The 26,295-nt window shown below is 31.7% G+C and overlaps 1 protein-coding gene across 2 annotated transcripts in view; it reads right to left on the bottom strand.

Moving 5' to 3' along the window:
* LOC123719931 (tolloid-like protein 1) overlaps nucleotides 1–26,295 on the bottom strand; it is a 60,805-nt gene that overhangs the window by 6,168 nt on the left and 28,342 nt on the right. For both annotated transcript variants that reach the window (XM_045676254.1, XM_045676261.1), the window contains exons 3-15: nucleotides 17,198–17,445; nucleotides 16,548–17,113; nucleotides 15,961–16,470; nucleotides 14,903–15,081; nucleotides 9,275–9,381; nucleotides 8,783–8,906; nucleotides 8,124–8,264; nucleotides 4,409–4,612; nucleotides 3,027–3,139; nucleotides 2,693–2,841; nucleotides 2,060–2,265; nucleotides 1,205–1,380; nucleotides 277–405 (exon numbers count right to left, since the gene is read on the bottom strand). In XM_045676254.1, the coding sequence (XP_045532210.1) occupies nucleotides 277–405; nucleotides 1,205–1,380; nucleotides 2,060–2,265; nucleotides 2,693–2,841; nucleotides 3,027–3,139; nucleotides 4,409–4,612; nucleotides 8,124–8,264; nucleotides 8,783–8,906; nucleotides 9,275–9,381; nucleotides 14,903–15,081; nucleotides 15,961–16,470; nucleotides 16,548–17,113; nucleotides 17,198–17,445 (2,852 nt within the window). The remainder of the gene's footprint in view (nucleotides 1–276; nucleotides 406–1,204; nucleotides 1,381–2,059; nucleotides 2,266–2,692; nucleotides 2,842–3,026; nucleotides 3,140–4,408; nucleotides 4,613–8,123; nucleotides 8,265–8,782; nucleotides 8,907–9,274; nucleotides 9,382–14,902; nucleotides 15,082–15,960; nucleotides 16,471–16,547; nucleotides 17,114–17,197; nucleotides 17,446–26,295) is intronic.

Here is a 26,295-nt window from a genome sequence, read left to right as displayed (position 1 = left end):
AGTTGGAGATAAACTTTAGGAAGTCAATGACTCGGATGACGAAATTTGAAAAAAGAATTGTAATATTGCGAAATTTCCCGTGATTTTGTCTTTGTACACCATGTAATCATTTTTATCTAATGATTTCACCTTTAAATTCAATAAAATTGCACTTAATTTAAATTAAAAAAATTGCAATTTGTGATAATTTTATAGCTACTTTATTTTTATTTTCATCTTAAATATGTGGTAATTGCGTGAATAAATTACAAAGGTTTCCAAGGTTTATAAACTCACCTGAACTCTTAGGACAGAGCCATCTGAAGTGACAGGAGGAGGTAAAATGGAGCCACAAAATGCTCCATGTCGCCGTAAAACATCGGCACCCAAACGCGAGTGGACTGTTACACTGTCATATTCACATTCCTGAAAAATATCGCTCTTATATAAATACTGAACTCAAATTTGAAATGCCTAATAAATATATTTCTTTATCGCAATTTTATTTGTTTTTAAGCCTATAAAATGAACGAAAATTGCGAATTTGTTTGATCAAACATACAATTCGTATATATTTACAAAAAAACTAGACCTAGTTCTTGACACCCAGATTAATGAGCTAACGAGCTGCCCACGACATCAAAATTGCGATCTTCCTTCTAATTCATCGTAACCTTCATTCGGAAATGATCATAGTACTCATTGCGTGGAATGTCAAGGAAATATTAGGTCAATGCCATATATGAAAAAATATTATAGGAAATTATTTCACAAATCACAACTATTGAATTATTCATCTGACTAAAACTGTCTCACTACCGTATATCAAAAGTGTATTGGTTTGACATATAGTTCGCGATAAGTCTTACCATAAGTTTTATTTAAATGTGTGTATCTCATGTTTACTATGCAAATAATATTTATTAATTGATGTCTTTTATATCTTACGGTTAGCGAACATATTAAGCACTTTACTGCAATAAATACATTATTTACTGTATAGTAGTAACGTCACATTTATTGATTGAAAATAATTAGAATAACAATTTCGCCACGCTTGTGTCTAATGACGCTTTCCTTAATAATCAAAAAAGTTCAAAATGAACTTAAAATATTAACATAAATATCTTGAAGTATTTGTTTTCGTTTTAAGAACGACTTTTAGGTGTATATTAAATTTTTAAGTTCTTTTAAAAAAAGTAATAAGAAATTTGATCTGTATTACCTGGTGATACATATTATTGCTGCCTTCCAAGTCGAAATGGGTGAAATTTAGTGTTATCCGATGCTGTGGAGGTGCCACGATCTCCCACAAACAATTCTTAGATGGAGGGTATAGATCGGGAAATGATGGCGATGTAATTGTTCCATTTGGAGTGTATAGTACACCACCACATGCGTCTGTAATACGATTTGTAAAGAATTTAATTTTCACCCCAACCGAAATGAACCAGCTCTTATGATCCTCAGTAAAAAATACTATCGATAAGATTTATGCGGCAGTTATTTATAATTTCTCTGTTGTTTTAAAACACTGAGAAAGGAAACCTTATGTTAAGTCCGTAGGCTAAAAACCATAGGCGCTTAAATTTATTTCATGAACATTATTTTTCAAACAGGCAAGTAGGTGATCAGTCATCTGTAGGAGAGGCACCGTCGATTTTTTTAAATTTGAGGCATGATTTCCTCACGATGTTTTTCGAACGAGTGATAATTGTGCATATAGAAAGAAAGCATATAATAATAATTAAAGTTCTCCAAGTCGAGTTCTTTATAGTTTAACTCTAAAGTTATGATAAGTATGACTCTAACTTTATGATAAGTGTAGTATTACTCGCTATTCACAATCAGGCGTAAGTCCAACAGCGTTACGTTCGTATCCACTGATGTTCGTTTAAGCTTGAGGCGACCATTTAAATAGGAAAAGTAGCGTTCCTTAATTTTTAGCCCAAACATCGACCCTGAGATATAATTTGCAGTCGAACGTGCGAATCATAACACAGAAATTAGCAGTGTACTTTGTACCCCCTTCGTAATGACTAATTAAATAAACAATTAAAACAATATAATATTAACTTACTCTCACACTTCTTGCCATCCGAATGCAATTCATATCCAATATCACAAGCGCACTCATACCCACCGAGGGTGTTAACACAAGAATGGCTGCAGCCGTGGTCTATGGAAGCGCACTCGTCGAACTCTTTCATAAAAGTCGCAGAGAAACCAGCTTTTTGTACCGAACTGTCTGATTCGAAAATTACTAAAAGTTTGTTTGATGTTGACCTGTGTGAAAATATCATCTTATACTGTAAAATTATTTATATATCTCAAAAAAAGAGATTGAAGAGATTCGAAGCCATTAATAACAAAAATATATAATAACGATAACAATGATAGTAATAATTCTATTAAAATTTATGAAATTCTGTAATAATCTTAGTAGCAATAAGGTAAAATGAAATAATTGTATTATTTGTATTCACATTAACTTTATTTTACCAAATTCTGTAAAGTTGCATATAGTAGATCATTTTTCAAAAAATAATTTCATAAAGAAGTTTCACTCATTACGTGTGCACACTAGTACACGCACACATTTTTTATTCGTAGAATCATTGTTTTTTTAAATTACATACATTTCTGGGGTCACACGATTTCGGCTTCACGTAAATTACCCTACCTATACCAGGATACATAAGTAACATTTTACCTGATATCTGGCGGTATTTTGTGCCCACAAAACATGCCAATAAGTGGACTATCCATGGAGTCACCATCTCGCACTTTCACTTTGTCGTAGTTACATGTGTCGTGGTTCTCCACCTCAAACGAATGGAAACGAAGAGCTACTTGATACTCCTGTTAAATAATTTTATCATTTATAGACTGTTTCTATACAAAAATTAATAAGTCATGGTACAAATTACACAGTTTATCCTCAATTTTACGATGTTACTTATCTTTTATATTTAATTTTATTTGTTATATAATTATTGTGTGAAAAAGACACAAATATTTTTTTTAATATTATTTACTTAAATTACCTCAGGAACAGTGAGTCGCCAAACACAGAGCTTATTCGGTTGATAGTCATCAGGATAATTAGGTGACTCCAAATGACCACTGCTATTGACGTCTACGTCGCCTCCGCATACCGCTAGTAAGAAAAGAGTATTTTTTTTATATATACTATAATATAACCAAAAAGTTATTTTATGTTACAAATTCATTAAAGAAAAAAATATGAATGAAAAAATTAATTTATAATTGATCGATTTCGACTTTAATTATATACCTTAATAATAAGGTATCAAATTCTACGAGAAGTATTTAAAAAAGTTTAATATTAATATTTATAAAATCGCAAATTTTGTAAAAACAACGTTATAACGTCCCGTAATACGCCAATAAGGATAAGCACACACTATTCGGTCTGTTTCGTTGTTTATTTTCATAAGAGAATCGTGTAAATTGTAATCTTCGTTCTACGTTCATTAGCACTAAGCGAAGACAAATAAAAGACGTTGAAAAAAACAAAAAAAAAAAACAACGAAAACCTCACAAAAATTACTAATTTATGTAATGATTTAGGTTTTGTCGCCGTAAACACAAAAAGAAGCGTTAAAAATACGTAAAAGAGGGGTAAATGTTGACTCTACCCGTTAACCTTGTGGTTTCTTGAAGATATCTTAGAATGAAGATATATCAAACTATACTTTCACAATTCATTAATTAAGTTGCAAAAAATGAGGGATAAATAAGCAAAGAAATCAAAAGATCAAATAAATTGTTTGTCATTTGTCAATGCAGTTGTTATAAAAGTATCACATTTGCTAATATTACATTAACATGCTAGAAATCCCTCAATAATGTGACGTAACACACGTAACACGTATTTATGAAGAAAAAAAACAATGAATGACAACAATCTTAATAAATAAAATTAATTTAAATAATCCTATCCAAATCTCCTTATTTCATGTATCAGTGCAAAAGAATAATGTTCACTAAGTTTACATTTAGAACAGGCAAAGTATACGGAAGGGTTAATTGAATAATGGACACATTGGATCTCGAACCGGAAGGATTTGGGTTCGTTCTGATTTATTGAAGTCAGAGCCAATAAAATTATCAACGCTCGAGTCTTATCATGAGTTATTATAACGTGAGTTTGTAAAATGAATTCAATGAGAAACAAAAATTAAGGCGATTCCTAACGATTTTAGTGGTATTTTTTTCGGTAATCAGTTTCATGCTTATTTCAACGACGAGTAAGTGACTGTAAGTTAATACTCTACTCAAGGGTTGATAATAAACTACATTTAATACTAGTCTAAAACTATGCTATCGTTCGAAAATACTTGTAATAAAGTCATCGTCTAACCGATACACCAGGCTTCTTTTTACTATATCTAATTTTAAATACCTTCATAATAAGCTCTAAATCCACGATTCAGTTTAGATCGCGGTCCAGGTTGATAAACGACGGTTAGTCTTGATCCCGTGGACCACAGTAGCGGTCCCTTCCCGGAGCCACAAATCCGGCCCAATACGGGCGCATCAGGCATATACCCGTCAAGCACATCGACCCATTCTGAACGGCATCCATCTGTTTTGTGGATATCGATTTCTGAAAGCGGTAAAAGTATTATCGAGGTATTTGAAGAAATATATTGTTACGAAGACGGGTCGACTGCATGTTTCTAGATTTTTCCACTAGTTAGAGAACTTTTCAGCAGGCTGTAATATGATTTCTGACCGTTTCAGGAGAGGGTCAATCACATATTAGATAATTGTAATTTTCATAATGTTACCCTAGTTTTCAGGAAGCTGAAACCTTTTTTCAGTCGGTTTCAGAACATGTGTAGTCGAGTGGTGCAGTTTTCAGGAGACCCGTTTTCAGGCGTTTTCAGGCCTAGGTATACCCCTTTGATGAAGGAATATTCTAGACCAAACTTTCTAGGTGTGAGACAAGGACGAAATGATACGAGAGAGAGAGAGAGAAAATCAGAACTTTCTCGAAACTAGACTGAGCACTCTAGAACGCCGTACGACAAGGACGGAGCAACGTGCGAAAGAGACAAAGAGTGCGGACGTTCTAGAATTGTGCAATCGCTACTCAGTAGCAAGCCCGCCTAGAAAGTTCTCGAATATTGTTTAGAATTATTCCCAGGGATATATAAGCGAGCCGAAACGCGACTAGTCGCCTTTAGTTTGGAATGCGATAACAAGAGAGAAACACCGAAGCGATAAAGTGCGAATTAAGTGAATACAAGTAATAAAGTACTGTGTGAAGTGTGCATAAGTGAAGTAATAAGTGATTGTTTTTGTGTGTGTAATTAGTGCATCTCTGCAATTAATTTGTGCTCATAAATTGCTCATTGATTTATCAAGAAATAAACCTTTGAAGAAATCTACGGCATTTTCTATCCGATCCCCTAGCTCGTAACAATATAATACATAAAATTAACACCAAATGAAAATAAATATTAATAATTCTAACAAAATAAAAATAATTATTATAATTGTAATAAAAATAAAACGACCATCAAAGGCAGTCGCAATCTTAGGTATAAAAAATGTACATATTTATTGTTAAACGACATTTAATTATTAACTTAACAGAAACCTCACAGAAGCTGCTATAAAAAAGTACAAGTAAAAATATACACTAAAGTGTAATTAAGGACAATTGACATTGTTAATTTGTTAGACAAATATATAGAGACGATATGTAAATGTGAATAATATTGTAAATAAATATTGGCCCATAGTGTATTTAAACCTAGATGCTACGTTCTCGGTCTACAAGAGCTACGGAATTTCGTCGAATATAATATGGAAGCCACTGTGTAGGAACAATGTAAGGAAAGAATTTATTAAAAATTTCAAGCACCAAGCGCCTGTTAAGTAATTCTATTTTATTTGTTTTATAGTGTTTATAGTCGCCAGCCAGATTGAGTAACTTGGTAAGATACTTGTCAAATAAACGGGACATAAATTAAGTCATTTAAAAAAAGGCAATGCAAACATATTTTGAAACCTCAAACAACAAATCGACCCTCAAGAGTTATATAATTGACACATAACTCAATTTAGAACATAATAAATCTCTTTCTGAACAGATTCACATTACATAACTCCATGAAGGCTGTCTCATTGTATTACGCCTACAATAAATGTTTGTCGTAGTATTCAATAAACGAGCTGGGTTGTACGATCAATGATGTCGAAAGTCAATAAGGATTTACTTATTTCTATTTAGAATGTATATGTTTTAAGTAAAGATAAGAAAAAGACGAAATTCTTTTCTCCCATTTCAAAATTTATGAAATAAAAACATGTCATGCTTTTTACTGGCCACATGCTCGTTTCACCCCAATATATTCATTTAACAAATGAATTCTAGATTATTTTTATTTTAAACAAATCGACTATTTCATTAATAACATATAACCTTATAGTATGAGGTGGTGAAACAGTTGAAGTCACTATTGTCTACACCGTGCGATTCTCATCCCTGAGGTCGTAGGTTTGATATCCGGTTTTTTTTATATTTTTTATATAACTTGATGTTAAGTTATATGACAATGTGAATATCCATGAGCATCCTAGAGAGTTCGCAACTGCGTTGCCGGCCTTTGCGCACATAGAAACTCAGAGCACAAACTTTCTGTCTAAAACTCGCTCGTATGGTGAAAGAATATCTCGTGTCATCATCAATCATCTCTAGGAAACCAGCATGTCTTATACCCATAAAGGGTTGTAGCGCCACTCGATTATTATAGCCTTGGAATAATAAATTCAAGCATAAACCACAAATATTTTACGAAACATATAATTAACAATAACGTGTGTGTATTATATAAGTATCATGAATACCTACGCCAGTTATATTATTAATATAAGTGGAAGCTAAACATTATATTCAGATCAATCAAAATATAAACGCTTTCAATTTCCGCTCCATTTTAATCAATTAAAATTGAATTTCGCTGCGAATATATTTTGTATTTACGCTTATCAACATAATACTAATAAATTGGTGATTCATTCGTGTATTTCAATATTCCATTTATCAATAACATCGGATTATGGTATATAATTTGTACTGGATACTTTATATTGCATGATAAGTTAATGATCTACGTCGCGCTTTAAATTTCTGAAGGGTTAGTATCGTTACAGAGTTTCTTCCACTTCCCTCTGTTTTCTCTTCTTCTTTCTCACTCCACTTGACATTCATACTCATTCTTATTGTATAAACTATTTGCGTTAACTTTTAACAATACCAAAAATGTTACATGGCCGAACAAAGCTCATAAAATTGTTATTGAAAAAAGTAGCAGTTAATGTATGTTGTGTTTTCATAGAACAACTGGAACAACTCCATGTATACATCTATGCATCGCAGAACCAATATCACTTTAGGCCCTTCCAGAGATGTACCAATTTCAAAAAGCTCCTTTTCCATTAAAAGCAAATATTTTTTAAAAAGGTAAAAGTAATAGACCACTTGCTCATAAGAATATTTACGATTTAGCATTGTCCAAGAGATATTACTTCAAACACAGAGACCATTTTCGCAAGCATCAGCAGAATGAAAGTACTCGGCGAAGGTTCAAGAGGTACTTTGTTGAAAATTAGGGTGCCTCTTAGAGTACGAGCCATGGTCATACCTACATTTCCAATTGTGTTCCTGTTTCAAAGCTCCATAAAAGTTTACTGCTGATCGGATTTAAATGGCCTTTTGTCACCTAAGCGTTGGAGACTTTTTATGGCTTTTTAAATTGATATAGCGTATTATGGTGTGAGTCAGATAAGTAAAACTGATAACGATTTTTTTTTTACTTATTTAATTTCGAATAACGGCAGTTATCAGATTTGGTATTCTTGAATTAGCTATCTATTACTTTAACATATCTTAATTATATTTACAATATATATATATATATATATATATTTAATCACATATATTACTGTTTCGAAACGCTTTGCATTGTTTTAATTCATCATTCAACTGTCTCTTTCATCACAGCGGAAACGAAATATGACAGAAATAGATGTAACTTTACGAGACTAACTTAGTCTTAAATGTTAGATTTAAAAAATAAGATGACATATTATAAAGCTACACCCACCAGTTATATTAAGAACGACTCTTTCCCCATGCGTTGCAACAATACGCCATTCGCAGCGCTCTGGTGTTGCTGGAAGTATTTCTGTCCCCCAACCCGGCGAGTTGAACCATCCCGAATTTCCTAAGAAGGTTTTCCCGCATTCTGGAAGAATTGAAGGCTATGTACCACATGTGAGACGCAACTATGAAGCATGTAATTTTAAAATAGGTCGTTACTGTTACATGTAAAATATTCGACTAATACTCCATATATTCAAATAAAACCAATTGTCTATGGTCATATCTGATTGATAATTCTAATAGTGATAAATTAAGAGAGCTGTTTTTGAGTAAGTGTTTTTTACTTTAGACATTATATATTTAATTAGTTAAGAAAAACACTTTTTGAACGGATTAAAGCTATGTTTTATTATTAAAAGTTTATAATTGAAAATTCTACATTTTAAATTTTTTCCGACGTTTCGTTCAAAAAGTATTTTTCTTAATGTGTAACATCTATGTTAACAAAAGACAATTTATGTCTATGTAATTAGTTTCATAATAAAGTAGCTCTTATTACTAAAGTAAAAATACCGATCCTTATCGCCTATAAGCGATGTCTTCCAGACTCAATTTTTTTGTAGAGATTTAAAATTTATTAGAGATTTATATAATACTTACTAGCACATTTATAAAGTAAATTAGTTTGGGCGATGTCACTAGCACTCAATCTCACTCTCTGCCCAATCTCCGGTCTCTTCTTTCCATGTACTTCTAGCGGTAATATCGTGTCTAAATAAGTACCCTGGAGAAATATACACTTAGGTAAATAAACTTGCCTATCATTAATAAGCTTATTGATAAGTAACCGATAGTAAATATAATACAAATATAATTCAAATTACATTCTATACGAGTTTTATATTTAGGTGAAATTTTCTTTATTATTACGACAAATCGACTCTATCGAATCGACAACAGGTATGAGCAACTATATACTTTCACTTAAATTGAAATTAAAACCATCACCCGGGATTTAAACCTGCTTCAAGCTCGCTAAATTATTTTTTTAAATACTATGTCATAATTTTATTAAATCCTATAAATATTTTAGCGGTTTAAACCAATTATGATGGAATAAATGAGTAAAACTTTTCATAATGTAATACCTACCTTGCTAAAAGTATTTCGCGCGTAGTGCATTATAGAGTCATAGTCATAAGTCTGCCCCAATGAGTTCACTTCTTCCTCCGTCAGTTTATTGAAATTATACTCTTGTCCTGTAATATTTTCATTTATAAAGCTTATTCAACGGATATAAATCCGAATTACATTCTTAGCAATCCAACGTTGACTTTATCCAAAACTTCAACATTTAAATACTACAACAAATGTACACAGATCCTTGACAAATTGTATACCTATAAGTTTCCTCGTGAGACACTCTATTGATAATATGTAATCGTATGAAAATGTAGTGGTTCTTGAGATTATCTTGAGGTTTTATAACATGTATCTAGCGCAGCAACCACTAGCAATCGTGGTCTACAAATGATTAATATCCCACTTAAATGCTATTGTAATAATAAGTTTAATTTAAATGTATCCTCGTAAATCGAAAGCAATGACTAGACATTTTTTTAGTCGATAATTTTTAAATAATTACGTAAATTATAAATTTCGAAAGAATGTACCATGAATTCATTACGTATTTTCTTTCCATCAGAATTTTTTTTAAGGAATTGGAATGTTAGAGGGCACGCGAATGTCGTTGCTAATATTTGGTACACTCTATTATTTAAATTAATTTAAGAGTGTTGTCATAATATAACATTTGTTTTGATGTTGCCTATATTAAATAATGTTTAAAAAAAACACTCTTTGATAAAGTAAGCTAAATATGCTTAAATCTGAAAAAATATTTCATAAAAAACATTCCACGTTTAAATCACGCTCTCACAAATGTGAATTGTGAGAAGAGAGTATTATGATTATAATACCTGCACAGCTTAATATCTGGAGTAAATTTCCATATAAAACATTTTTCTCGGTAATTGAACGTGATTTTCACGATACAGTTATTATATTGAAAAATGCATCCATATTATTCAAATAAACTGCATTTTTTCTTATTGTTTTAACTAAACGTAAACCAGTGGCACTAAAACCCTTGGGGTTTGCCTTAGATTGTTATATCTGTTGTGTGATAATTTTTTTCTTAATAGACAGATAGGTGATCAGCCCTATGTGCCTGACACATGCCGTCGACTTTGTAGCTTTCAGGCATGTCAGCGTCCTTATGAGGTTTGTTTGCTAAATTCGCACATAAAAGAAAAATCCATTGGTTTGACACATCACAGGGATGGAAATCGCACGCTTATGCTACAACTAAACTTGTTTTAAGTAAGGAATTTTTATTTATTACATAATATTTTGACAAAGAGTATATATACGATGTAGTTTTTTAGTAGACAAATTGGACAGGTTTAACGTATAATAAAAATTAAATTACTATCTGATATATATATATATATATATGTATATTTTAGCAAATCAATCTTAACAGCTTAACCTCGTTTTAAGAGATTTTGAGCCGCTCTTGGCCATGTTATATTAAAAAGAAGCATAGATAGCAGTGGTACATACTTTGTTTAGTTAAATATATTCAACCATTTGTTCCTCCCATACAATACGTCAATTTCATATGTAAGGGCCTAATCATTATATAATAGACGACCCGGGGTACTGGCCTTTAATAATAAAAAGATCTAATTGTAAATCTAAACGATTTTTCGAACCCACTTCAACACGCACAAAAAAATCATCAAAATTGGTTTTGGACTCTAATTACAAATTAAACATATACTCATGTAGTAACACAAATATTTCAATATCAAAATTAGCCAAATTTGGTCCATCCATTCTCTAGTTTTAATGAAACAAACGAACAGCATTTTTTTCATCGATGCCGTACACTTAAGTTTTATTAAAAATGTAGTGAATATCACTCGTCTATATTTCGTGATAAATATTTATCAATAAAAAGTATAATTATTTTCAACTATATCGGACACGTATGAATTTCACTGGTGTGCTTTTCAAACACACAAGTATGAGTATAAGTATTTATTTTATTTTATTGATAAAAGCTTGCCAACGCTCGGCACACTGATACATGTGTAACCACAAAATACTATTTTTAATGTGACAAGCACTTAAAGGCAAACATGACATACACGTAGAGATTATACAAATATTAGACAAAACAATTACTAATAACAAAAAAAATAATACAAAAAACTAATCAAAATGCTTAATCTGGATCTGTGACCTTGAGTTAATATAATAAATGATACTGAAATCGCTTCAAGTGAGAGTTTTAAAGAAATTTAGCAAATCAGGGTTTATACTGTATGACCATAAACAAACGTTTTTCCAAATCAGTCCAAGCGTCTTACAGCAAAAATACGCTGCCATTAAAATTTATATATATACCTAATTACAAATTGCATGATAAAAGGTGGCTTAAAACGATGAATAATGATAATTGAACTGTCGGCGAGTCGCGCGAACCGCAAAATATGTAAGGACGAAAAACATGATTTTTCTATATTTCTCTCTTAAGATTCTCACAAAACAATATATCCGATATAAAATGTGATTCTCACCCGTGTCAAGAATCGTCGTACACATTTCTATGTGCATAATTAGCACTTGATCTTATGGGGATTAAAACATAGAAAACATCATACAACAGATCTAAGACGTCTAAGGGTTGTAGCGCCACTGGTTTACTTTTAGTTAAAATAATGTTTATTTTAATAATATGGATACATTATTAAATATATGTATCGTGAAAACCACGTTCAAGTGTTAATAAAAGTGCCTGAAATAGACACAAACATCTATGATATATGTCAGAACGAAGAGCTTGTTTTAAAGAAAAAAAACTAGGAAGCAATGGGTCAATACTATGCCCCATTAAAACTTACCGGATTTCATATACACGTACTTTGATGTTTATTAAGAAAACTAAGAAAGGAGGATGGCTATGAATAAAAGCATTGTTACTAAATACGTAAATTATTCCATAGAAAAAATCAACGAATCGACGATTATTCAATGAAATTATTTTAACTCGTAACAAATACGTATAGAATTCTAAATTTAGTCTGTAGTGATAAAAAGCGCTTTGATCGAACAAGAATTTTCACTTCAGTGTGTTATTTGAATTCATATGTTGTTCGAAATTCAAATAAACAGGAAGTACCGTGATACCCTTTTTCCTATAAAAATACAGAGCATTCATGACGTGATGTAAATGACGCGACGTTTCCTGTTATATTTCTAGTTATGATGCATATATTTCTAGTTATGATGCATGCATATGCAGTAATTTATTGCACTTTATTCATTAATAATGTAAAAAAATATAACGTCATGGTCATGTGTGAGTCATGAGCTAAAAACAATATTCCCGATATAAAATGTGCAATATATACATTGTAAATATTTTTAACTTTTAATTACATCTTAATTGTATGAGAATATTTTATTTCAATAAGGTCGTATGTATAGGACAAATACACATGAAACACATCTTTTTAAGCAATCTATTCAAGGTTTTTATACAATTAAGGAAATACGAGGACTATTAATAAAGTTACGCAACATACCGTTTGTAAAGATTTGAGCCGCAATGAGATTCGGGTCAAGCATCACATTTGAAGGCTACACGTAACACGACGCACTCACACTTTACGGTTATGACGTATCTTTGACGGAATTAGCAATTCAATATAAAATCCTTCGAAACGAAATAAATCCTTACGTGTCCCAAAGAAACCGAAGAAAAATCATTGAAATCACCACAAACGAACATATGAGTTCTGATATTAAAGTACGTATAGTAAGTAGTATTTATCTACGTTACCGTTATAGAAGTTTGTAGTAAAAACACTGTACTATGTTCTGCACAGCACGATGCACAGTTGTAGATCACATTTTACTACAAATCCACTTTTTACCTTGTTAGGGGGCAGTCTCGTGACCCCAATGGACTGGGACACTAAAGTGTTGTTATTTTCTTATTCTTTTTACTCGTACGCAGTGTAATATTTAAAAAATTTACATGCATTTTACATCTGTGGTGATGAAGTATTGGAATACGTTGCTTTAAAAAGGAGAAAATACAAATTTTCAATTTACAATCACGCAATAGTTATGAAAACGATAGTTACCTACTATCGTGGTAAGATATTTTATGGACATATTAGGATAAAAATACAGAAAAGCAAAGCTTTTTTTACGGTTTTTTTAAGGTATATTTTGTAATATAATTTGTATATAACTAACAAATCTAACAACCTTATGCGTTTCATGTAAAGCTTTCAGAGAACTGAATCGTTTCATTATTAATTAGCACAATTGTCGGTATAAGTAGATTACGTAATTACAGTTAACAGCTCCCACAGTGGGTGATTGAGTACACGCCATGCCACTTAAGCAATTTCGTACTGGGGAAGACGTTTTAATTTTCCAGTTACGGCTTATATTTGTTGACAGGTAAAACACTTCCGCTATTAATTAAGCACCTTCATGAATATATTACCTTAAATAGCTATTTTTTAATTTAAATACTCAATCGAAAATAGATCTTTGTTTTAGAGATTGTTAGCTTTATTATGTATAAATTTATTAGTAGAACTTAAGATGTTTTGTCTTTATCGTTCGAGCCAATATTAAATGTGCAGAAAGAAAGTCCATTGGTGCACAGCCGGGGATCGAACCTACGACCTCAGGGATGAGAGTCGCACGCTGACGCCACTAGGCTAACACTACTGTTACTTAAATATACACGACGAAATATATTTTTACTATTTCAATTATATACGTAATAAGCTTAAAATAGTAAAAAGTTTTCCATAAACGGTTTTAAAAAGGTTTTTTGAACGCACAAATATATTAAGAACTATTCGGTATAGGGCTTTAGTTTGAAAAGATAATTTTATTTTAGATAGTCTATTATTAATGGGCATAAATAGCGATAAAAAATTAAATATCAAATAAAAAATTATATTTATGCATATATATTAATTACTGCTTATTAAAAAAATATAGGAAAATAATCGAAGAATTCGACAACCGATAGTATTATACTCGAATTTGTAAAGTGATTTAAAGTTAAAAATGATTATCGTATTATTGCATGATGTAAATATTTTTTTCACCGTTTTGGAATTACCTGTTGCCGTTAACTATATCGATAAGTGATAAATAATCGCTTGATTGTATCGAAACCTTTCCTCAGCACGACAATTATTTATTATTCTTATCTTAGGGATACCAAATGAAGCGGGATATTGTGTCCAATATGTTATACGTTGTATCAGTAAACATAAATAATGGGGCTCTTGGTAAGAAAAATATAAGGCTCTGTATTAAGAAAGAGTAACTGTACTCGTTCAATGACTTAGTTAAGCTCAGTTAGTAACCCTGGTTAAAGAGATAGTGCTATATTAACCGCAAAGTAGTTGGACTGTGTTTGCAAATGTTATTTATTATTATATTTTGACTTTTTATCACAGACTTTTTGCCTTGAAGTGATTTTTAATAGTGAGATTCATCTGTAATGAATGGTGTTATTACATAAGTATAACAGTTATGAATATTGTTTCAGTAATTATACAATTAATGTCTTGTTATAAAGCGTAACGTCGGGATACTTTTGTATTTTAATAGTTAAAACTATCTCTTACAAGTATTATAAATGTATTTTAATGAATAAGTTTTTTTACGCACCTGTCATTATATTATCCCTGATAATTTGGACATGCCTGTCTCTGTCAGGTCGAGTGTGCTCGTGCCAGAAGCCGACAACGTGACCAAGCTCGTGTACAACGATACCGAACTTATCACAATTCTTTCCAATGGATATCGCTTGAGCACCGTTACCCCGTTTTCCGACAAAGGAACAACACCTAATTACATATGAGAAAATTTATTAGTACAATTTTTATAGCAGTTTCCAAATGATCAGTGTATCAATGACGAAACTGAGCTTTTACTTACTTTATATCTTTAACGTAAAACGTGTTAATGTGTATCGTCAAAAATTATAATAGTTTTGTCAAGTATTTGCATACGATAATGTTAGTTTTTGACATTATATTGACTATGTATGACAAAAAGTATGGAAAATCAATGCATTTCAAACAAAAGAAATCGCATAAAGAAATTGATTTTAAATGGAAATTTAAATGCTCCAAAAATTTAGTTCTCGTAGTAACTTCGTTTGATGGTATGTTTGACCGATATTAGATATGTATATAGAAACCGAGCGATAGAGAATAAGCTATAGAATCCAAGTGTATATATATTAAATACATAATAGATCATTCGTTATATTATTTTCGGTCTAAGCTTTAACAATGAATGAACAATGTACATTTAACTAATAAGCGTAGCTCTACGTTAAAGGGTAGGTGGAGACCTAACAAATGTTAAAACACAAACCTGTAGCCACCACAACAATTTTAACACAGTTTTTCTAATTAAAATGAGGTAACGACATGGCATAAATTCATCTTACTTAGAAATAAAATATCTGTGCTAAAATAACTTCTAACAAAATTAATTAAATTTGGGCAATGGCAATTTGGATATGAAATTGAATTAACTCGATATTAATTTGCCAATTGAATCGATTTGACTTCATTTGATTAAACAGGAAAATTGCTTACGCATTCATTTAGAATTTATGGTAATCTCCATCTAAAAATTGTATTATTTTTTTCACTAATAAAACATTTATGTTCGTGAAGTTAGGTCGAATTTCTGTTTTATATTGACTTACTCACCCACAGGGCCGCTCTGTGAAAATAATGTAGTCCGTGTGTCCGGACTCTCTTTCGACGAATTTGACGCAAGTAAAGTTTTCCCAATGCCTCATAGCTTGTTTGAATAGAGATTTATGAGCCCCACTAAAGTTCCCGTCAATTTCATATGGAATCACACCGTTTTCCCATATCCGCTCTTTTCTGTTTGTTGCCGCGCGAGCACTACGGTGCCTTATTTTATCCTCAGTTTTATTATAAAATTGACTTTCGGCTTCTTCTAAGTCTATATCAGAGTCACGAAAAAACCAGTGTTGGAAAATTTCTGAATCGTTCTTTAAAGGCACCTTTGGTGGTGGCTTAACGTCAAACTTATCTTCGAACTCATGCACGGGTATTTCAAATTTCCTGTATTCCAGTTCATTTCGAAATTTCTTATGATGCCGAAAAAACTTCTTTCTCTGTTGATCGTCTTCTTCTGACAACTTCGATCTATTTTTATCCATTTCCTCAATCGACTGTATGTTGCGTAGTCTGGAAGAAACTTTGCATTATAATAAATACAAATATAAATTAAATATCGTAACAACAATGCACTAATTTCTACTTACCTTCTTCTATTACCATGTCTCCTTCTTCTGTGCCGCTTGTGTTCACTGGAGTCATCAATCAACGTTTGTAGGCTTTCCGTTGGTTTTAGTAAATCGTTAGTTTCATTTATCTCTGGTTTTAGTTTATAGCTCGTTTTATCGGCCCTATTTATAGTTTGATTCCTATCATCTAGAACACTAGATGACAAATCTCCGTTCGTTGGTGCAGGTGCCACTGTTGCGTTTTCAGGTAACTTGAATTTAATATTGTTATTATTATTTGAATCTCCAGTTATTTCGCGACTGTTACTTTGAATTTTATTTTTGACTTCTTCTGCTTTAGGTGAATTATTTGACAACTTAATATTTGTATAGAGTTCGTCAAGATTCAACACATTATCATTTGAAATGTTTACAACTAAAACGCCGTCTTGTTCTAGGCTTTCTGATTCTGTCAAATTATCAACAATAATATTATGATTAGTTTGATTTACGGAGTTGATAGGTTCGAGGTAATCCAAATTTTCACCGGGTGGTAATTTCCCATTTTTTAGCAAAAGAGATTTATCCAGCCCTGCTGGTAGAACCTGAAAATTAATAAATAATCACAAAAAAGAAAAATACCACCATCCAAAGATTAATATGTTATGTATATTTAGAAGTTAGAGTACCTTAGAAGAAATAGAAGCTTCATTATACTTTTTCGGTTTTTCTTGTGATAACTGTAATGGTTGTTTGGTTCTTTTTCTTAGGATGTCAGGCAATCCCTCTTCTTCTACTTGAAGACCCTCCAACAAGACTTCCTTTTTTAGTCTTTCAACTTCTTCTTGAAGGGATTTATTAATTTTAGAGGAACTCGGAGCGTTTCTAGGTTTGTAGTAATCGACGTCTGGTATTGCGATATCTCCTTGAAAATTACCTGCAAATACAACAAATACAAAATTAATACTAAATATCTCAATGAAGCTTCCTTGGATGAAGCTGTCTTATGAAGTTCACACTCTCCATCAAATTAAATTAACCAACTAGCCATTGCTTACAGAAAGTGGTATCAAACTATAATAGGTTTTTTATTAGTGCCATTAATGATCTTATCATTTTATTCCCTTGTTTTTGTTTGTCTGACGGGTATTAGAGTCATTTAACCGTCCGGACGTAAATTCAATTATGTCTGAATAATCAAATTGATCTGAATTTCAAATTCGCCGTAGCTGCCGTAGTGCGCGTGAATTGCAGCAAGCTATTAGCGACGTTGCCATCTGCTACGACCATAAAATGTAATGACCGCATGTTTCTGCCCCATCTGCGGCCCAACGCTCGCTGCCAATTAATTAATTCTCAACACACGCATACACGACGCGAATTGGAAAACATGCTTTACGATAGTTCCTGGGAATATGAATATTCATTGTGGCACCTTGTTGACGTTAATTATAGCTGCCGATTACAATTTTCCAATACAATACATTATTGACTGATAAATGGCTAGTTACTTTTATGGACATATAATGTAATAAACATATGAAAAGGTTACATATTAAGTAAATTGGACTAGGACAGCTTTTCTGCCTAGTAATCAGGAAATGCTGGGAAAAACTTTTTGTCGAGAACAAATTCCTCGCTTGACTAATACAAAAAAACTTCGATAAAATTTATCCATCGGATGTGAGTTCTATTCTCTTTTTAAAATACCTCCGAACTCCCATAATTCACTAACTCATTTGTAAACACTAGTGTTATTCAACTCTTCTAACAGATAACTTTTATTTGGTATCTGCGAGATTTTGTTTGAGTTACATTTTAAATTTAATGAATTTTAAATTGTATGAATCTCGAGGGATCATATGTGCAATATTTAATAATCGATTCCACTAATATGAAATTCGATTTCGATTCACATTTCGCCATTACGTTTATAAAAATTTTAACAGTTATAAAACCATTCAACTGAGCTTTCACAATACTAAAACAATTTATTATTTCTTTGTTTCGTTGTTTCAATTTCCTCACTTTTACTAGTTCGGGACTAAACTGAAACTAGTTAAGAATTTCATTTGAAGTATAAGAAGAATATTACAAAGTTTTAGAACTAGATAAACTTTATGTAGATGTCCGCCACTGTGTCGTGATTTCCGTAAATCAAGTCTGGATATAAATTCAAACTAATTGTCTTTCTTTTTATGTCATGCATTTACGGAGTTTACACACAAATTAATTCATATGTTCATAGATCCTCACAATTGAATTTCAGTTTTCAAAATTATTGGAGTTACATGTTAGCATTTTCCTTTTTTATAAGCACCAATATCCTGTCTACCTATTTCGGCTACTGCCCTACTATGATATAAAGGCACATGTTATACAAAGACTCCACCGATTTTTTATACATATACTATATATGTGTGTATATACTATATTTGTGTATATGTACCGGCCGTGAAAACTACTCGGTGATATCTTTGTCTATAATATCCTAGGATTACATGGCAGTTAAAATAAGAATTTCAAAATATTACTTTAAGTTATTGCGCATTATAAAATACATTCTAATTTAAGAAAGACTCCATTCCAATTCATTAGAACTTTAGTAATATAGAATATTAAATAATACCGTAACAGTAAAGACTGACTGTTGGTACTTTATTTAAACAACAAAATTTACGTGGTATTGTCTTTTGCAGAAATGAGAGGACAGAGGATAGAGGGCACCGTGAGTCATTTCTGCAAAAACCCATCATCTTTTAGTCGATACCAACTCCGGGGAAATAAATACAGATAACACAACCTTCTCTACAGCTCTGATACTTTTGACATTCAACACCTTTTGTCTTCAGTCACCGTGACCACGCACGCTGTAAAGCACGCGAAACGTCGGAAAATTTAAATTTGTACCACAAAGAACGGTTCGGTGGTCGTCGATACACAATTTTATACTACAGTACTGAGTACATACCTCGTTACAATATCTTCTTACCAGGAAGAACACAATAAGCACACAATATTATCAGCCGTAAGGATTTGGAGAAATTCTATTAGTTTGGGAACAAAGAGAGGTTAGACTGATTCTAATACCTTGCCTCACGATAGTTCACAAAAACGCACAAAGCACTCACTATAAAATTCTAAATAGTGGATGTAACTATTATCAATTATAGTTAACAAAAAGTATATATCAAAATAAAAATGTGTCTAACGTCACCCGAGTAAATCTCAACAATGACTCAACTAATAAACGTGACGGTCGGCCGAGAAAAAATATTTGAGATCATCCTCATCAAAAATTATTAAAATGAAATTATGTATTTCGAACAAAAATTAAGTAAAATAATTATAAGTTTATAATAATACAAATAGCTTTAATCCCGTTAAAAAATTGTTTTCTTTCAAAATTTATGAGTTCACTATAATATTCAAATACATTTTTTGCTAACATAATATCATAAATGTATCCAGAAAGAAAGTTTTATTTACCACGCACAATACGAGACTCCAGGGACGGAACTTGGGTCAGAAACAAGTTATTTTATAAAGTGTAACCTAAGTTGAACAATAGGTATGCTATTGACCTTGCGTTGCGGCCCGTGTAGTTATCAAGGCCTATGTTATGCAATTGTTAACTGTCATCTATACATAGATACTGCAGTTTGCCGCTGACGACACGTCCTGGAATTTGGTCTTTAATCAACGGTATTGATGCTGTTGATTGTGAAAAGTTGTTTTTACGTAATTACGTAAAACGTTACGTAACTAATTGGTTGAAGAAATTTTAACGGTGGTGGAGACTGTTGAATAGCAGACTGACCACGATTGATGAAAATCACTCGAAACGTTGATAAGTGTATGAAATAATATATTTAAATATGTAGTACGCGTGAACCAAGGAGAATGTTATATTTTTTTGGAATCACAACGGTTGTTCGTTGTAACATCAACTGTGTTAAATGTTTTAAATCTCTCCGAGATTTTCAATTGTTAGAGCGTTATATCTCACATAACATTATAAAACAGGTTTATAGATTATAAAGATCAGAAAGATCACAAAGATCCGATTATAGCCTTCGAACCCCACATCCCGGACCTCCACTAACACACTACACGTGTTAACAACTACGTCACGGAGGCGATAACAATTATTTTTTTTAAGATTCAACTTGTAGTTCCAAATTGTTTGATTCAGTGCGCTATTCACCGCAGTAACAGCGGTGTACTGAAGCGAGTTGCTCTGCTGTTGACAGCCTAATATGTGGGGGATAAGGTTTTTCTATACAATATTTACGAAGAAATCTTAATGTTTTAAAATGTATATTCTATTTTAAATAAGAACAATAATTCGGTACCTGTCTTACTGTCTTTTTTTAAACGGGTATTAGATTAAATACTTTGCGGTAAAGACGGGTTTATTACATAATAAACTACGGTAATATTATCCTACTAAAAATATTACTGACGTGAACGTTTTTATATATATATATATATATATCGGAACGACGGTTTTATCAACTTTGTCAAACGCATAATTTATATAGATTCTATAAAGATTAAGGTACTAATTTATTATCAAGTATTAGTACCAATCATCGAAAAATTGTTAATTTAAAGAACTTGGAAAATTTGCAAATTAAATAAACAGTATTTAATATTAAGTATTAACAGTTTTTACTGATTTGGCATGGTTTATATTAAACGATTTTATAATATATTATTGATAAAGACCCCCCTTAAAAACTACACGGACGCTTTTTCGCGAACGCGGACATAAGTAAATAACATTAAAGAATGGGTGATTTCATAGAAAATTCACTTTGGAAAATTGCTCTCATTCAAGTTATGAGGTACTTGCGATAATTTCTGCGTTACTTCTGATGCGGCTACAAAACACCTCCATTAAATATATTTTATACGCGCAAAAATAAACCTTATGAGTTTATGATAAAGTTTAGTTTAGTTATTTATGAATCTATAGGTGCTAGAGCGGTCGGTACTGTTTTAATGTGTCGTCTCTAGTATATGTAAATGAAGCGGGTTAAATATTTTATACGGTAGACGAATATCTCATATAAAGTATGAAATATATATTTTTCCTATTTCTAATATACTTTTTATTTAAAATAATGTCTATTAGAAATCCTGTTGATATACAAATGAAATGCAGCGTTTTCCATATCATTTTGTCAGAATACAGAGTTATTATTATGCCTTTTTAAAACTCGATAATAGATGTGCAGGTGTTTAATAATATAATTAGTCATCGCACGCGCATAATATAGTAGTTGTATTTGATAACATTATTCACATATTTTTACAAACTATTATTAAAAGCCTTTAAAACCTTCATCAATGCATTGCAAAAAAATAAATGTTGAAAATTATAAAATTATTCACGATTTAAAATAGTTTCACTAAAAGGCCGCTTAATCTATTTTCCCAGCGGCATTGTTTAAGTACGCTTGGTGTTGCGCACAGATTGCCTTTTAGAAGCCAACTTTAAAATTATCATCGCACCCCATTCCGGCTCCATTCAAACTCTATTGTTTTGACACATTTCGCTGTTAAACGTGTAGGTAACATAAATAATTAAAGTATGAGATAGTGTATGAAGTCCCGTAACCACAAATGAAGGCAGATGTATTTTTGAGTCAAAGACGTGTCTCCTCACTATGTTTTGTTTTCAACTAAGAGAATCCATCCAACAAGTCAGGTGATATACCAATGACTTGGCTATCATCGATCCAAATGTTATTATGACTTGCTATTTCTACAAAGAATTTTAAAACTACTTATCAGCTCCTAAACTACTGCATCGATTTAAAATATATTATTTCAATAATCCGTATGAAAACTTTAAAAATGTAACCTAAGGTGTGAAATATAAATTGCGGACACTGTGAAGAGTATTGACAAAAGAGCAATGTACTATAGTTTTATAGAAGATATTAATACAGTTATAGAGTACATACAGTTATGTCACAATAAATAATTTTAAAATATGCAATAGTATTGCCAGTTCAAACTAGGCAATACGTTTTGTTACTTTGTGTTTATCGTTAATTTGATTTTGAATTATTCCAATCGGACGTACGATTCAAATGGTATCATGAGTGAAATAATTATTAAAATTCAAATTATTTGGTTGGTTGGTGGAAAATTTTGGTTCAGATTCCTGTATTAGTAAATGAGCGTATTTATAATATAACGAATATTCTTAAAGAGGTTGCAACTTTTAGTGTCATAAAACAGGAAATCCAAGAAGGCAGCGGGGAGTGGATATGGGTCTTGGCCTCCGATTGTATTCTATGGTCATTGTTATTTTTAAAAACAAATGGATAAGCAGCCTTTTGTGCCTGTCACGTGTAGTTGATTTTTGGGCTTACGACATGCCGGATTCATCACAATGTTTGCTTTCACTGTAAGAGCAAAAGCTAATTACGCATAACGAAAGAAAATTACATTGGTGCAACCCTGTGATTTGAACGTACAACCTCAGGGTTGAAGGTTTGGCTTCAGCCAGTAAACTACACTGCCAAATGAATAAAGTATGTAATTGACGCCTGAATAACAACATATTATAACGCAAAGTAGAAACAGATAAAATGAGATTTTATTTCAAGTAAATTAAAAGACATTGAAGTAGATAATAGTAGATAATAATTGGCGCTGAAAAGCTTTATTGGCAAAGCAGCTGATGCGGGTTTTTATTATCTTCAAAGGGAAATTCAATAACCGATAACAGAGCGTTGATTGCGCAGTTTTAAACTAGATAATAGTTTTTCTTTGTTCATTTGTGACGTGAAAAAAGGTCATATTGTTTCATGATCGACTGAAAAGCTTATAACAATTTGCATATAAACTCGTCTTACTTAAATAAGTAATAGCGCTCACAAGCAATAGTTTCTAGGCAATCATAATAAGGAAAAATATCAAGAGACAAATAATGTAAAAATAACAATAATACTTACTGAGATAAAGTATCAAAGCATGTAAAATGAGTAAATTAGGTTACTCTGTACTGACAAAGGCTTGAAAAGACCTTGAATACTGAACTCAAAAGCTTTGTACGTCTTCAATGTAACGTTAACTCAATAGGAAATCTGAATTATTCTATAACATTGAGAACAGTGATTTCAATATACAAAGTAGATTGTCAAGGAGATAGATTTTAGTTCTAGAATTGAATAGATATTACATTTTACGTTTATATACCAATAGGTGATCAGCCTGCGATTGGCCAACGTCATCATGGGTTTACGACATGCTGGTTTTCTCACGACGCAGACGTATACCTTAACAGTACGAGCAAGTGATAATGGTTGCGAAAGAAAAGTCTATTGATGCAGTGTTGATTTGGACGCTGAACCTTGAGTCGCGCTCCTTACCACTTAGAAATGCAATGTGCATCTCGTAAAGCTTTTAAAAAATCCTAACAGGCACACCGATAATGACAGAATTATTCTGATCCAAATTCTAACTAGAATGCTTTCTACATAATTACAAAGCTTCTAAGTGAAAAAACTTTCGGTTGAGGTAAAACATATCTATACAACATATAACAGATAAAAGTCCAACATTTCAAAATCACGGCTAAAGACACTAAGACGCGAAACAACACTACTTTAAAAAAATATCATTTAAGCAAATTCAATAAAGAACTCGCCAAAGCATTTTAGTCATTTGTGCGAAATTCACGGATTAAGGGGTCTTAAAATCAATTTGTCGGGGTCTCACCTTTGGGAAAACTTATTTAAAGGTAAAACAATTGTGGCTTGATGTCAAAGTACATGTTTAGGTTTAGTTATTATTTCTTAGTAAAATCTAGTAATGGGAGATTATAATTATCAAATAATACCTAGTTTTTTTGAATTTCATTCTCTTTACCTAACCTCACTAAATAACTACATATATAATATATTAAACCATCTATATTATCTATTATTAGTGCACATAACCACTCAAGGTTTGATTTCCGATAAAACAATAATTGTTTCGGTTTGGTAGAACGGGTGGTTATATATCAGCCTTATGCGTCGTTTGTGGGAATTAAAAACATACATTTTACGTAATAGACTAAAAATTTGCTGAAACCACCACTGAAATTCATTTACGAAATCTATGTAACAATTTCTACAGGCTCAAGTTTAAAAATACATTTATAAAAAATCTTTGCGCTAGACAGGTCTTAGATCTATACTTAAACTTACGAATAGCCTTTCTTTTCCTCGTACGGCTAGACATTTTGTTTACTATTTTGGAAATAGATATAGCCTTACTTCCTCAGAGGTAATTCTAATGGTGAAAGAATTGTTTATGGTTTTGAGTTCATTCGTCTTAAACACAGATTATTACTCTTAATAATAATATATATTATAGTTTACATACGTTTCTCGTACTAATATATTTCTTCATTTGGTTACTGCTTCTAAAAGCACTAAACAGTTTTTATTTTGTAAAATATAATGATATAACTTTGAACTAAATGAACTAATCGTATTAATCGTATCAGTATTTGTAAATTTGATTCAACTACACGTCGTTTAAACCATAATAAATATATATCTATGTGATATATGTGTAATGCTTTTACGCCCCAAGAGATCGATTCAATGGTTCCCATGGACGAATCATGTTTCAATAGAGCACTCCTCTCGATTGAATTTGTACTGTTATGTAGAAAATATAAAACTTTTGTTAATTATTATCATATTAGGTGAGCACGATATTAGTAAATGCTTGAAATATAAATACATTTTTCGGTCTTTTCTTGTTAAATTGGTGTTAAAATTTTAAAATATAAAATACATTATCTATATAATTTGGCACAAACGATCTTATCACTACTAAGCAATCTCTTCCATACAATCATAAATTAGTTTCAACTAAAAATGTGCGTATCGCATATAAGGTAAAAAATATTCACATCAGTATTCAAAAATCATGTAACTAATTCAATATGATCGCTTAAGAGTTGGAATATCAATATAATTGCTTAAATATTTAAATAAATTATAATACTATTGATTTTTATGCTTGAGTGTACATGAATATAATATAGAGTAGCAAGCAAGCGTGCACAATAGATCGGTAGGTACAGTCGCGTGCATTAACGACGGACTTTGACAGTTGCACCGATCGTAAAGCCCGCTTCCGGCATTACAATGGTGTTGCCAGGAACGACAGCAGCCTTTTACCGTTACGTTTTCCAATAGTTATTAAATAAGACGATATTGAAAAATTCAACATTATTAATACCTCTAAATAAATAGATATGTATTTTTTTTTATAATTATGCCACAGATTAATACCTCAAGCGGTAATTGATTTCACAGACTATGCTGATCAATTATAAAGAGCTAAATCTGCGTGATGTAGTGTCTTTTGTGACAGTCATATATAAACGAAAAAAACAATAAGCAGTCTTTAATAACAATATTATTGAATTCAAGTTGATACGTGAATTTAAAGATGTACTCGACTATTCTATAATTTTATATAATTCTATACAGACAAAAAATATTAAATAATCCTACATTCTACCTCCTGATACAGTACCGGTAAATGAGGTAGACTTGTGCGCGTCCACGTTTATTGCCACATTCGGCTAAACTAGCCTTTATTTCAACCTGATAAGGGTCAAACTGCCATCCATTTATAGTGTAAATTGAGTGTCAACAGAGACCATTAAAAGAGCCCTCGAATCAAACCCAATACTGTATAGAATGAACGTACGCGTTTTACGCACTCTCACTGTGTTATTCTTAAGTTTGAATGTTTGGGA

This window comes from Pieris brassicae, chromosome 1 (assembly GCF_905147105.1).
Source record: "Pieris brassicae chromosome 1, ilPieBrab1.1, whole genome shotgun sequence".
NCBI lineage: Eukaryota > Metazoa > Arthropoda > Insecta > Lepidoptera > Pieridae > Pieris > Pieris brassicae.
The sequence above is the reverse complement of the archived record's forward strand: the minus strand, read 5'-3'. Positions and strand labels throughout refer to the sequence as shown.